The following is a 14,708-nucleotide window of genomic DNA, read 5'->3' on the forward strand; positions in this document are numbered from 1 at the left end:
TATAAATTTATGGCACCGATACTACCATCTCACTTGATATCGAAACTATTTTTTTGTGAAACCCAAATAAGTATTCCTTTTCTTTATGTTCTATTATAATATTTTTTGCGATTTGTATCAAATCATCTCCTTAAACACTCCATATTCCGAGATGACAAAAGATTATGTTTTCTAAAATAAACAAAAATTTGTCCACCTCATGTCACGTTTTACTTTTTTAAAAAAACGCCTAATTTGGGGAAAAAATATGAATATAAAGCTAAAGCGGTGCAAAAAAGGGTATAAATATTTTTAAATGGAAATGCAGAGACGTAGGGAAAAGGTTGAGCCATGATTGAAAACAGTAGAAAATTAAATAACTTTCCTGCTCTTTCCCACTTCCTATTCTAGTATTAAATTTTTAATATTTTAAAAAACCAAGAAACTTTGATTATAACGATAAAGTATAGTGACATGATATAAATTTGATAGGAAAAATGATAAGAGTCGTGATTGTGTTTGGTTTTTTCTCGATTCATATTCATCTCTCTTGATGGTTCTAATATGCTCAGGCTTTGTTTGGTTACAGAATAAAATAAACTAATGATTAATATGTAAATGATTCTCGTAGATATGTAATATATGATAGTATGTTTGGTAAGATTTTTAAATGTAGGATAATTTTGAAATTTTTGATGAAAGGCAAAATTACCCTACCTCTTTTTTTTTTTCTTCTTCCACTCCGGCGGCGGCGGTCCGGCAACGGGTTCGGCAGTCGACGTGGCGGCGACGGCGTCGGTCTGACGACAGCGGTGAGTCGGCGGTCCGATGGCGGCGATGGCGATCCGGCGAAGGTCCGGCGACGGCTGTGTGGTGCGGTTCGACGTATGTCCGGCGGCGGCGGTCCGGAGGTCCGGCGGCGGCGGCGGCGGCGGTCCGACAACCGAGGTGGTTCGATAGCGGTGAAGGAAGAAGGGTAAAATTGAGAAGAGAGTAGGGATAGAAGAGGGATTAATAATCCTACGGAGGAAGGGGGTATTATTTTATCACACGTAATACCACCTAATCAGTCATAGGAAAGATTGAGCTTGTTAAATAAAAATCGTACTAAACACAGGATTAGGTGTGATAAAATAATTTATCATACCTCATCCGCCCAACCAAACTCTGCGTAACTATTATAAGGTACTTGTGTTTGTATAGTTAGTATCATGTCTTTTAAGAATAAAATTTAAAAGGTATTTTGGTGATGAAAAAATTTATTTTTTTTTAGGATCGAACGTTTATCGCTTTATCAAAACTATAGATGATGGTAAAAATGTAACTTAAATTTTTTAAACATTATAATAGCTCAAACACCAAGTTTTAATTGCTCTACCAGCTGGACAATTATTGCACCCAACAATCTTCCAACTAATAATTGTATTCCTTGCAATCAATGAAAATCCAACCAAAAATATTGATTGTAAGTCCAAAAAGATAAATTGAAAATTTTCAAGAAGTGTGCTAGAGACAAGATCTTGAATTTACCAAAAATTATAGCTGGTGGTAATGATGTAACTCAAATATTTTAAACAGTACAACAACTCAATCACCACGTTTTGATTGATTACTCAGCAGAAACAATTATTACACCAACAATCTCTATTCATATAATTACACTCCTTGCAATTAATGAGAATCGAACTCGAGATGTTGGCTCTGATCCCAACTAATAATTGTACTTCTGACAATCAATGAGAATCAAACACTTGACATTGATTGTAATACCCAAAAAGATACGAGTAATTAAAAAAAAAAGATAATGCAAAGTGAAGCCGTTCAATCACTGATATATTTAGAATGATTTATATTGTATCTTACCAACTTTCGAATAATAGAAATATGTCTTCATATATGGTTTGTCAGCTTTTTAAAAGCAATGTGTTGTCACAAAAGCATAAGGAATATTAATGAGCTTTTAATGATACACATGGAAATCGTAAAAGACATGTCAATTTTGTCTGGTAAACAATGCAGATGATCGTTGAAAAGCAAATTCGACCGTTGAAATTTTCCAACTATATATGTGTAGACTTTAAAGAGAAGCGATCACCGAAAAACTACCTAACTATTTGATTATTTTCTCAAGTCTCATATTTCTAAGAGTTTCTACAACACTTAAATCTTTCATATTTCAAGTTGCTCAAAGCACATGTATGGGGACCCGGACGCTAATTCATTTCGTAATCGTTCTTTGTAATAATTCAATCAATTAAGATAAATAGGGTCTAATTTTTTTAAAAAAAATACAAGTACGGAACGTAATGGAATCACTCTAATATAAACATCAATATAAAGTACAAATATTGTAAAATTATATTACAAACAAACTAGGGTTCAACTACTATGTATCAAGTGCTGAATCCTATTTACTTCTGATTCGGATCTCCACGCTAACTTGTCCTCTCTCATCCTCTTCTTGACCTCGATCATGTCCCATATGGTTGCCATGCACATACAAACACGACAATAACCGGATAACGCCGGTGAGGATATAATCCCAGTATAAACAATGTATACATACAATCATATAAAACATATATAAAAGCATGAAACAATTATCAATAACATGTATCAAATCTGAAAACATGAATCGATATAAAACTGTAAATCAACTAGTGACATGTCATCTCCGAATCGGACTCATCTCTAATCTAGGAATTCCGGTTCCTGGACATTGGAACATATATCGAATCTCAGCGATAGGAGTCGATCTACTCCTAAGCAACATCGATATTATTCAATCTTCCAGTGTCTTAGCATATCAGCTACAGACTTGGCATATCCGCCAATGACTAGGCATCTCCGCCCATGACCCATTACAAGCTTTGCTATAAATCAATAGACTAAGCATATCAAGTCTCATTCAGTTGCAAACATCAATGCAAGAAAGTAAAGTATGTGGTTTTTGGGAAACTCAAGTCCAATCTGACTTGAGTCGATATCCCGGATAACATTGATTTATACCTTTCTTTCTGTCAATCTGACTTTGTCGAAGTTCGAACTCAAAGCTTGTCAATACTCAATGTCCGTGTGAAACCGCTAAAACGAGGATCACAGAAATATATTTAGATCGAAATTCTGACGGACAGATTTTGCGTAACCTTCAAATTCCTAAAATAAAAGGCGTAAGGATTTTTATGAAGTTTTCTTCGTCTCTTCCAATTGAATTCTGAAGGAATGAATAAGATTATATATATCTTGTGCATGTCAAAGCCCTGTGGCTAAGCCTTTGTACTGCACGTCTCGCGCATATGCGCGACCCTTCTCGGCACATATGCGCGAGACCTACTGGTCTCCGTAATAATCTTCTCTGCAGCTCGCACATATGCGCGCACCCTCACCGCGCATATGCGCGAGGTTCTCTGGACATGGCATAATATCCCTGCACGTGCTCGCGCATATGCGCGTCCTCTCTCGTGCATATGCACGAGGTCCTCTGCCTGCCTCGCGCATATGCGCGCATCAGTGTCGCACATATACGCGAGGGGTACTGTCCTCGCACATTGAATCTTCTCATGCAACTCAAATCAAGTCTCGGACGATCCTTCATAATCATATCGATTCAAAATCAATAATCGTAGATTAATAGCAAAATAAATCTCGGACATTACAACACGTCTTAGACACTATATTATATCTTCAAGGATCAATATATGTTACATTACAAACACAAACCATCAAGCTGACTGCTAAATACATCAAAATATATTTTGTCTTGTACTCTTCATTTTTTTTCAACCAAGGGATGACACTTGAATCAATAGAGATCTAAAAAATTCTACTCCACGCAAATTTGTGAATTTGATGTCCATATATTTGATACATGAAAATGTATGCACATATTCTCAAAATTTGTATGCTTATGTACTATTTACTTTATTAATTACTTGATATATGTAAAATTATAATACAAACCAAAAATATTGTTTCACACTTACTTTCGTATTAAACTGGTTTAAGCTACTAAGCGTGACCCTGGATGTACTGCTGCTGTTTAAAACTGGAAACATATAGTAGCTTGCTTGCTATAGTGTCGTTCTTTCATCGAAAGATGAGTAATCAGCTCATGCATGCGTTTGCTGTGCTTTATATGTCCAACCAAATCTTTCATTCGCATTTATGTCAATCACGATCCATGTTTCGTGCATCTACTTTATTTTCTTTTCTCTTACGTGACCTTCATTTCGTAACAGGAAAAGGAAATATCTCTTTTTGGATTTCATTCACATTTCCTGTGTGCGGTCTTCATATTTTGAGAGTATCTCTCTTCTGAGACGGTCTCACGAATCTTTATCTGTGAGACGAGTCAACCCTACCGATATTCACTGACGTAGCTAAAAAAATGAGTCACGTAGACTGGATGGTAAACGGATCCACGTAGACAATACACAGTTAATTTGCGAGGCGTCACCTGCGTCACAAACACTCGTCAAATAGGCGTCGGGAGGGTTTCCGACGTAGGCACTCCGACGCTCAAGTCAGTAATCAGTTCAAAGAAAACTCAGAGAACAAGAGAAATTTTATAAAAATGATAGCATACCCTGAATTGTGTGGGAGTTTTTCTATTTATAGATTTGTAGGAGTGCTTAATGTGCTTAGGCTTTCGCAAGCACAATCCAAAATTTTGGGCCTAGATAATGTTAAAACTAAACAAATAACTGATTGAATTAATCTTATTAAATTGGGCTTATTCTTATTAATCCAACAAATAATTAATCGAGTTGGATTAAATAATTATATTGAGCTTGTACCCATCATTCACAATAAAAAGTAATACTCTTACCATAAAAAAGTAATATTTTTTCATGGATTACCCAAATAAGAGATCTGTCTCACAAAATACGACCCGTGAGACCGTCTCACACAAAGTTTTACCATATTTCCATAATTAATTTATTGTCAATATAATAGATGATAATCATTAAAAAAAATTAGAACGTGAACCAAATCTAACAGAACGATTCCAATTATCGGCATCAACAAACTATTATTAAGAAATTAATCATATCTTAAAATCCATAATAAAAATAATGCAAGTACATGTGAGGCAACTGTCCAATTATTTGAACTCACATGACTAATATTTGTGCTCAACTTGTTGGTTTGATATTAAATGTCTAATTAATGAATTGATTCATTGAGTTCGTCATTAAGACACCTTCTTCTACAACTTATATTTAAGCCATCCTTTGTCCTAACTAACCATTATTCGAATCTTCGTACGTTAACCTTAATTTAAATAATCGGTTAGTAGAAATTCGGTGAAGCCATTGCCTGTATATATTTGTTTGTGTTACTTATTTTTTAATTGTCAGAGAATCCATTTTTTGAAGAAAATAAATATATGTTTATTTGATAAATAATATACCGTTGATTAAAATTAAAAATGACTTTCTGTTTTAGAAATATGGTAAAAAAAATAGTTTCATTGCTTGTTTTGTTTTTTTTCGAATTTACGTGTGATACCGTTGAAATTAAATAAAAAAAATTAAACGGAATTAAATAAAAAAATGTGTATGTGGAAAACATGTGCTTAATTATAAGCTGATATGTTAGATAAAATGCTGTCAATAATATATATATATATATATATATATAAATATATATATATATATATATATATATATATATATATATATATATATATATATATATACATATAGAATTGTTACCTTGCACCTTTGAGCTGGCGCCCACGCGTGCGTTTTATTATTTTTTTTTAAAAATTTTAAAACAGCTGTGCACTTATTAGCGACGGTTTTTATTAATCCGTCGCTAATAACGACGGATTATTAAAAATCGTCGCTAATAACAACGGTGTTTAAATAACCGTCGCTAAATGTCTAAATTTTTAAAAAATAATCATACAGATATAAAAACAATTTTACGAGGAAATGGGCGTACTTTCCTTCCCCAAAATTTCTTGCGCCCAAATTTCGTCACCGAAACCCAACTTCGCAAGTAGCTTCAGTTTCCTTGCGGTATTCCGGAGATCTATTGCGGGTTATTTCGAAATCAGAAGGTAAATTTCATGTATTTTAAATTTCATATTCCCAAGATATTTGTAATTTAGGATTTGTTGATAATAGATCTTGTGTTTGAAAAACCAAGGGTCAAGCTGTTGGATTTTAAATGGGGTTTCGGTGGTTGTTCTGTAAATTTCATATTAAATTAAGAGAGAAGGTTGGCAAAAGGGAACACACGAAGCTAAAGATGAAAGAAAGACCATAGAGTTTATCTAAGCGATTAGCTGCGTCTCATTCTCGTGAAGCACTACAAAACTTTTTAAAATAAAAACAAGATTGTAGATTAGTGGTGAACATGTTTAATTTGTGAGTGCGTTCACGTCACCTGAATTTATTATTAATTGATTTATTGAAATTTTGCGGGCAACAATGGAACCCATGAATAAAAACCGTCGCTAATAACGTTGTTTCGTTGCATCCACATCGGCGCATGCACAGCTGTTTTAAAATTTTTTAAAAAATAAAGGTAAAACTGAATTTTTAACTTGATAATGTATCAATTAAGCTATTTACAATTGTTATATACTAATTTATCAATCATTCGCGTGCTAAAACGAATTTTACTCTTTCGTAAATACTTTCTTTTTGAAATATGAGCACGACTTATATAAAAAAAATTAAGTATGATGCATGCACATTTTCATTATTTGATAACAATTCAATAATGTATATCTCTGTCTCGTGTTCCCATTTTATAGAATGTCCCGAAGAGACTATGAGTCGTGTAATAGCTAGTGTTTGGGCCGTAGCAAGCTTCTTGAATCGCTAAAGTCCCAACCGACAAATTTAGAGTCCAGTAGTCTATTATCCCAGTCCACAAACCCTCCCCCGAAGAATTGAATTTTGTGGGTAAATGACATATCGTTATGTTGGGATAAAAAAAATGTCAAATATTGGAAAAAAATTTGAAGGAAAAGTACTAAAAATCAAGAAAAGAATCAATCTATTTAAAAAAACGAATGAAAACCAAGTGAATATATAATATACTAGTTAATCAAACCTTGGCAACACCACTATTTACATAGTTTTGACATGATGCTAACGCATTCTCTATATTTCAAGATTTCCCAAACGTCAGGAAAGACAATCACAAAACGAACATTCAAAGGGGACATAGTCATAAAATAACACTTAGTTTAGTTGCACTAAAATTTAACTCGAGTCTTGCAGTTGCGATTTTGAATCGCCTCGCTACTTAAATTCCAATTCATAGTACAATTCATTTGAACGAATATACGTTTCTTGAACACATCTGTAACCTTCACCTTTCCTCTGATTCCAATAAAAGTACTAACAGGCAAAATCCCAGCACCAAAATCGCTCCGAAACCGTGGCACTTCCAATACTTTGTCGACCAAGATGTCGATTGTGACGCTTGTTCGAACACTTTTTTTGGCCTCAACACGGCCTGCTGGACTCACAAACTCACCAATGACATAAGTATCATAGTACACACTTGTTGTAGCGTTGCTAAACTTGAATGATGCATAGTTGGGATTCTCCACTGAAATATCAGCTTTAACTGTCAAGTTCACGATTGGGGGTAAACTCGTATTTCTGAGTAGATTTAGCCCTTGAACCTTCATGGAGTTCATCTTCAAAATAGGCTCTTTAATTCGAAAGACGGTGAACATGAGGATTAACACGATCATCCCTAGGATCAAGAAAATAGCAGCGCAGCAGCCACAACATATGATGCAATTCCAATTGGGCCGCGACGTGTGTTCCACAGGGGAGGGGTTGCTTTCTTCTATGCCAATCTGGTCGGTTTCTGTGGCTAACGCCAACGGCTTCTCTTGCTCTTTCATATACTCAGCCATGGCTGATTATCATGGAATGTTTTTCGGCCATTAAACTACTTTATCTTATATATTTTATGAGTGTATGAGTTTACCAAATATGTAAGTCAAATTTAATTTAATATTTTTCTTTTGTCTTTGAGCACAACATTTCTATCCCTGTTTACACGTCTTTGAATTTGGACTTTAGACTTTGTTAAGTGTTAAATCAAGAGGAAGAACGTAAATAAAAAGTAATGGGTGGAGATCACAAAGTCAACAGACGAAGCGATACGTAGAAACGTGAATTGGGTTATTTGGATTGGGTTTTATGTCGATATGAGTTTAGCAAATTATAAAAACCAATCAATTTGGCCCAAATAGTCCACATATTTATTCCAAAAAAATTTGATATACATGTCTCGGGTCTGAGACCCTCTCCCCCATCATCTAAAGAAACATGTCAATAACTTGCATTAATCCGGGGTTGATCCAATATCTACTGAAATATAAAAGATCGTAGTTGTGGATTCTCACGTCATAAAAAAACATATTAATAATGTTAATCATAAATCATAATATCTACCATGAATACGTAAAAATTTCAAATTTAAATGACAAGGTTTGGGGTCCAACCGGTCACAGGACCTGCCCTACTAGATATTGGGCTTTGGGCAGATGAATATAATAACTTTGCACGGATCTCCGTAGTAGTTCGCGTAGGTTATAATATTACTATGTCCATCTCTGAATCCATATCAAAAATAATATCAATAATAAATTAATAATATTAATATAATAATAATATAATAATAATTTTTTATATTAATTAATAATATTAATATTATTATCACTAATAATAATAGATAATAATAAGTGTTAATTTGAGCAAATCTCCAAATCCGCTCTTGTGTTGTATCATTAATATTTTTGAAACAAATATCGAGACAAGTACGGAGAGGGAATGAAATTCGGAGACGAGGATGAGAATATGGATGACAAACTCACCGTAATGTCATCCCTAGTTGGATGCCAGTATTTTTTGGGGGACATGGTATGCCAATATGCCAATAATTTTAGCATGCTAAAAGATATTGATCTTGGCATACATATATTTAATTATTGTGATTAATTTAATAGTCAGTAGTTATAAATGTTTCTTGTGGACTTTGTATTTAAATTAATAACACTGGTATTTTTCTAAAGATAGTTAATAGTTTTAATTATAGTTTCTTAGAAGGACTTGTATTTATTTATTCAACACAAATACATTTCTAAAGACAATTAGTAGTAATAAATGCATCTAATTAGTATGCCAGTACGTACATGGTTTATCTATTTGATTTAACTTACATATTTTGTTTATATTTTTTAATCCAAAATTTTCAATCACCATATTTATTAAAATTTCGAACTCAGAACATATATAGAGTACACATGGAACTGAAATTGTTAGTTACTCCACATCGATTAGATAAAATCCCTGTGAGTTGCCTATAATGGCTTGGACAATCATCCTTCTTGAGATAATTTTTGGGGTTGAGTTGGTTCAAGTCACATTTTTAACATAATATCAGAGCTCATGTTACACGTTAGGTATTAGACTCCCATAGTTGAGACACTCGTTCTACACATAGTTGGGTGATTTGTAAACTTTACACTCTTATTCATTACTGGGTGTGAGGTGAATATGTTAGTTGTCTCACATCGGTTGGATAAAATCTCTGAGAATTACATAGATGGGCTTTGACAATCTTTCATATTGAGCTAGCTTTTGGGATTGAGTTATGTTCAAGTCTCAATCTTAATAAGAACAAATATACGAAGATTGCAATAATGATCAAACCCTGATTTGAAACTAATATTTGAAAATATGACTTGCGCTTCTTTATCATATTTTGGATTTTTAATATTTAATTGTATACTAAAATTTCAATATTTTATGTAAATTATTACGTTCCACCGTAACTTTGATGCATGACACGTATATTAAGTCCAAACAGTGAGTAGCTATGGTCACCAAATTTTGGAAATTACATTTTAAAAACTTAAGAGTATCTAAGTTCGAATTAAATCCTTATTTTAGCATATAAGTTTACTAATATTTCCGTATTGTTTCTTAGTTTTATTATTTTATATTTAATCGCAACAATTTATGTTACTTAAATCCTAAAATTGGACCACTTATGAGTTGTAATTATAAGGCTATAGTACTCGAATTAAATGGGAAAGTAACCTTCTAGCCACATTCGTAGCTCCCAACGAGCAAAATATCAAGAAATCCATACCCCGGTGATCATAGGAACCATTGTGTCAATGTAAAAACTTGTGTAAGACGGTCTCACGAGTCTTATTTGTGAGACGGATATCTTATTTAGGTCATTCACGAAAAAATATTACTTTTTATGCTAAGAGTATTATTTTTAATTGTGAATATTTGTATGGTTGACACGTCTCACAGATTAAGATCCGTAAGACGGTCTCACATGAGACCCACTCTTATGTCAATCATCAACTTAAATATATATAGGAGGAAAAATGTATATATAAAACGATTTAAAGTGTATTTCTCATTACTTATAAATCATATTAAACATACTATTAATTTGTAGACAATCTCTTTAATTTGCAAAAGGTAAACTTGAATGTGCATGAATACAATAGAGAAAAACTATTTGATTATATTTATCAAACTAAAATCGAATGCAAAGTCCAATTGATAGGCGAATTTGGTTGAGTATCGAATATATATATATAAATACGATCTATATTCCACTTCTCTCGAAAAAAATAAAAATAAAATTTTATCTTAACATAGGAAAACAGAATTTCAAGCAACTGTAATATTTATTTGAAATCGAAAAATGAATATTTATTATACAGTAAAGGAGAAGATAGATAATTTACTGACATAACAAATCTTGCACAGCTTGGCTCGTCAAATTCAAATCCATGCTACAACTCATAACCGCAGTGCGATGTCGATTCATGATCTTCATCACCTGAATTTCACCTCTCAGCTCTGAAAAACCGATCAATTTCAACAAGCCAGAATCGAAATCTTTACTAAAATTAGCATTATTATCAACAAAATCTCCCTTGATCACATCCATTGTCACGTTTATCCCTTCATGCTTCCTACTTCCGATTCGTCCCCCGTGAATACTAGCCACGCCAATCCTCATGTTCCCGTAAAGAACAGTCATGCTTCCGCCACCGAACTTAAAGGGACCAAAATTTTTGTTCTGGACACGGATTTCAGCGACCGCCGTCATGTACAGTGACGCTACTACCGGAGACGAACTGTAGTTAAGATTCTTTATCGTGACAGATGATAGCCGAATAGACGGAGTTGTGACCCGTAGCACGGCGAGGCCGAAAACTAGGAAAGCGATGCTTAGTAAAACGATTGCAAAGAGAATGTAAACGAAGCATTTGTTGCTACTTTCTTTGTGTTGGGGCGGTGGAATGTAGGGTTTACTGGTCTCTGGTTCTATTTCGTCACTTTTGGGATATTTTTTGGATGTTCGTTGGGATTTTAGCATGCTTTCTTCTCCTTCCTCCGCCATACTTTTCTTCTTGCTATGGTTTCTCTTAGGTTAGATGAAGAAAAAGAAATGTATTGCTGGAGGAGATTACTATATATGAGAGGTTTTTCAATTTGTAGCAGTCTAATTAGTGATTGGTATATGGAAGACTTTCCGTATTATGTTTGATAAAGACCAAGACCAAGAGCCGGGGCAAAAACTTGTGTGAGACGGTCTCACGGGTCGTATTTTGTGAGACATATCTCTTATTTAGGTCATCCATGAAAAAATATTATTTTTTATGCTAAAAATGTTACTTTTTATTGTGAATATCGGTAGGGTTATCATGTCTCACAAGATACCTACTCAAGACCCAACCAGTAACAACCACCAATTAGAATCAAAATATCCCGTTATAGGACAAATAGAACAAAGCCTTGAGTACATACATTAGCGACAATATTTCTGAGGCGGAGGATGAATCCCATCAATCCAAATGTAGAAATTCTATGATCTCCGGCGATGATTTTTCATCTACTTCGGCACCATTTGGGGCGACGGTTGAAGTTTTACGATAATTTAAATTAAAAATAACTAAATTCTTTTATCATTTCATCTTACGAATCAAACGATATATATGAGGTGACGTACCCATGCAAGTGTGGTAGTGGTTAATTGTTTTCACAAAAATATTCACGCCAAAGCAATAAGCATAAACGTCGGTTACCTATATATTTTTACCATGGAGCATAAAGTAATAGAATATTTGCTCAAACAATTCATATAAGAGTATATATTTGCGAAGCCCACGACAACACATAGGCCCGGTAAACCCATGTCCAAATGTAGGCCCAGGACCACACATATTTAGGGCCAGAAAACCGAGGTCCAAATGGAGGCTCAACAGTCAATTGGAACCTAAATCAGCTAATAATCATTACTCAATTCATTGCTGGATGAACAGGCAATATCTGACCATAATAATAATAAAAATGTGTGAAAATAGTTATTTTAAGACATAAATTGATTTAAATAGAATTTTTTTTATTTTAATCATCTATAAGTATTTAGCGTTGCATCTGCTGTATTTCTGTTTAAGAGTATTGAAAATATTACCATGTTTTATAATTATTTTATAGCATGTGGAAAAGTATATTGTAGGATCGAGCTCCTATAACTTTACAAAAAACTATAGTTTATGATAACAGTATAAGTCAAATCTTTTAAACCGTACAACAAGACATACGTCATGTTTGGATTGTTCTACCAATCAAGGTCAATTTTTGCACTCCAAGAATCTTTCTCCTAATGATTTGCACTCCTTATAATAAATGAGAATCAAACCCTCGTTGAAATTTTTTCTAAACTTAAATTTCTAATTTGCAAGGTAAATTCGAATCATTTTCGATGTAGATCATTTATTACTCACTTTGTTAAGGGTTAGCTTTTATTTATTCATTAGTATTGGTTTTGTAAACTTATAAGTTTTTATAGTGAATCTTTTATCATGAGGTAACACACAAGTGTATACACTTGTGCATGGTTTATCATGTCTTATTTTATTTATCAAAGTTTAATTGTGTGATGATTATATAATTCTGATGCATGTTGTGTTAAAGTGTTACAATACTGCACACAACATCTACATCTGATTCACACAATCTCCATCTATTTAATATTTTTACGTCAAACAACTCTTTCGATATATATAGTATACACTATATATAAAAATCTTGAAGTGGCATGTTATAATGTCTATGAAAATGACACATTTCGAAAATGGAACTGATATTTAATTTAGAAAATGAAAGTGCCATCAAAAAATACGAGGCTTAGATTTCCCCGTTCCCTTTGTTTTAATCAACAATTATGTGCCATCTGTTTTAATTTTCTTACACATAGGTTGAATTTCCTGTTCCGTTTGTTTGCTAACGACAGCGGAACATATAATCTCTAAATTAATCAACACATTGACAAATAATATATATAATTTTAGGTTAGTCGCGGTAAAGAGTTATTTATAATATAAACAATAATGTAATAATCATCATATCATGGTACAAAATTCTCCCAACCTCGAAACGTGCAATGTTAGGAGAAGAAAAAAAACATGAAAATCGGACAAGTATAGTACAAAACAAAATACAGAAAAAATAAAATCACAAAATGAAATAATTAAGATACATATACATCGAAGGCCAATGGTCTCACTTGCATGCCAAATCTTGAACCGAATTGGTGGGCAAGTTGATAGTCATAGTGCATAACATATCAGCCGATTTCTTCCTTTTTATTATTCTCAATATTTCCACTTTACCTCTTAAATTCGCCGCAATAGTCACGGCCAAGTTACCATTGGAATCACCGGTAGGTGAAGCTAAATCCCCGACAACCAAAATCCTTTTAGTAGAGCGTGCTCCGGCACGTGCCTCGGGGATCGCGAGCTGTCCGAGGACGACGCCGTTCACCGACTTGATAGTAGCCAAACTACTATCAAATTTGTACCGTCCATAGTTGGTGTTCTTAACCGTAACTCGAGCAGAAAAGCTTACAATATTGCCATTCCCTATATTCGCAATCGTGACTTGTTCCAATCGGACCTTAGGCGTTTTGAAGCGTAGGAAAACAACGCTGAACACGACGATTACGATCGTCTGAAGCACAGCAAAAGCAGCAATATAAGCCAAGCATTTCATTCTTTTCTTCTTCTTCATGGCTTGTTCGGACCGGTAATTCGTAGCTGATTCTTCGTCGCTTCGTGGCACTGTCGCCGGGGCCAACGGGTATACTTGTTGCTTGGGATCCGCCATATTTTCTGTCTTGATTTTCTTCTCTGTCCGATTGAAGTAAATTGGTTACAGGAGTAATGTATGTGCGGAAATGAAATTATGAAGTTGTATACAATATGTGGCTCTCTTTCAAATTATATATAGTATGGTAAAAACTAAGGCTGGTTCTTGGAAAAATCAGGTTTTGATTTGAAATTTAACAAAAATGATTGAAATTTTTGTGAAATTAACGCGTGGATTTTGTTGGGTTTTTAGACTTCTAGAAGGCAATGACTTTGTCTCTACTAGTTCATATATGCTGTGTGAAAATAAAGGTACAATACTTAACGCGACATTTCTTTTAAAAACTTTAGTTTTATTCGAAGCTTTTAATTTCTTTATTCACATTTATGTATATGAATTTTTGATTGTTTTGTTATTTAATTAAAAATATGTTTTATGAGAATTTTTGTGAATGCTTTATTTGATAAATAAATTAAAATTATACCCTTTTATTCGATATATATGTATATATATATATGTATATATATATATATATATATATATATATATATATTTCAAATG

At 33.5% G+C, this 14,708-nt stretch overlaps 3 protein-coding genes across 3 annotated transcripts; all 3 read right to left on the reverse strand.

Moving 5' to 3' along the window:
- Positions 1-7,195: 7,195 nt before the first annotated feature.
- LOC140830283 (late embryogenesis abundant protein At1g64065-like) lies at positions 7,196-7,870 on the reverse strand. The gene has a single exon (XM_073193565.1). The coding sequence runs from the start codon at positions 7,868-7,870 to the stop codon at positions 7,196-7,198; it is 675 nt and encodes a 224-aa protein (XP_073049666.1).
- Positions 7,871-10,579: 2,709 nt separating this feature from the next.
- On the reverse strand, positions 10,580-11,511 carry LOC140829862 (late embryogenesis abundant protein At1g64065-like). Its single transcript, XM_073193143.1, has one exon. The coding sequence runs from the start codon at positions 11,395-11,397 to the stop codon at positions 10,732-10,734; it is 666 nt and encodes a 221-aa protein (XP_073049244.1). The 5' UTR covers positions 11,398-11,511; the 3' UTR covers positions 10,580-10,731.
- Positions 11,512-13,562: 2,051 nt separating this feature from the next.
- Positions 13,563-14,165, reverse strand: LOC140830284 (late embryogenesis abundant protein At1g64065-like). Its single transcript, XM_073193567.1, has one exon. It carries the CDS (start codon positions 14,163-14,165, stop codon positions 13,563-13,565), a length of 603 nt encoding a protein of 200 aa, XP_073049668.1.
- Positions 14,166-14,708: the final 543 nt, after the last annotated feature.

Source organism: Primulina eburnea, chromosome 4, assembly GCF_022965805.1.
Source record: "Primulina eburnea isolate SZY01 chromosome 4, ASM2296580v1, whole genome shotgun sequence".
NCBI lineage: Eukaryota > Viridiplantae > Streptophyta > Magnoliopsida > Lamiales > Gesneriaceae > Primulina > Primulina eburnea.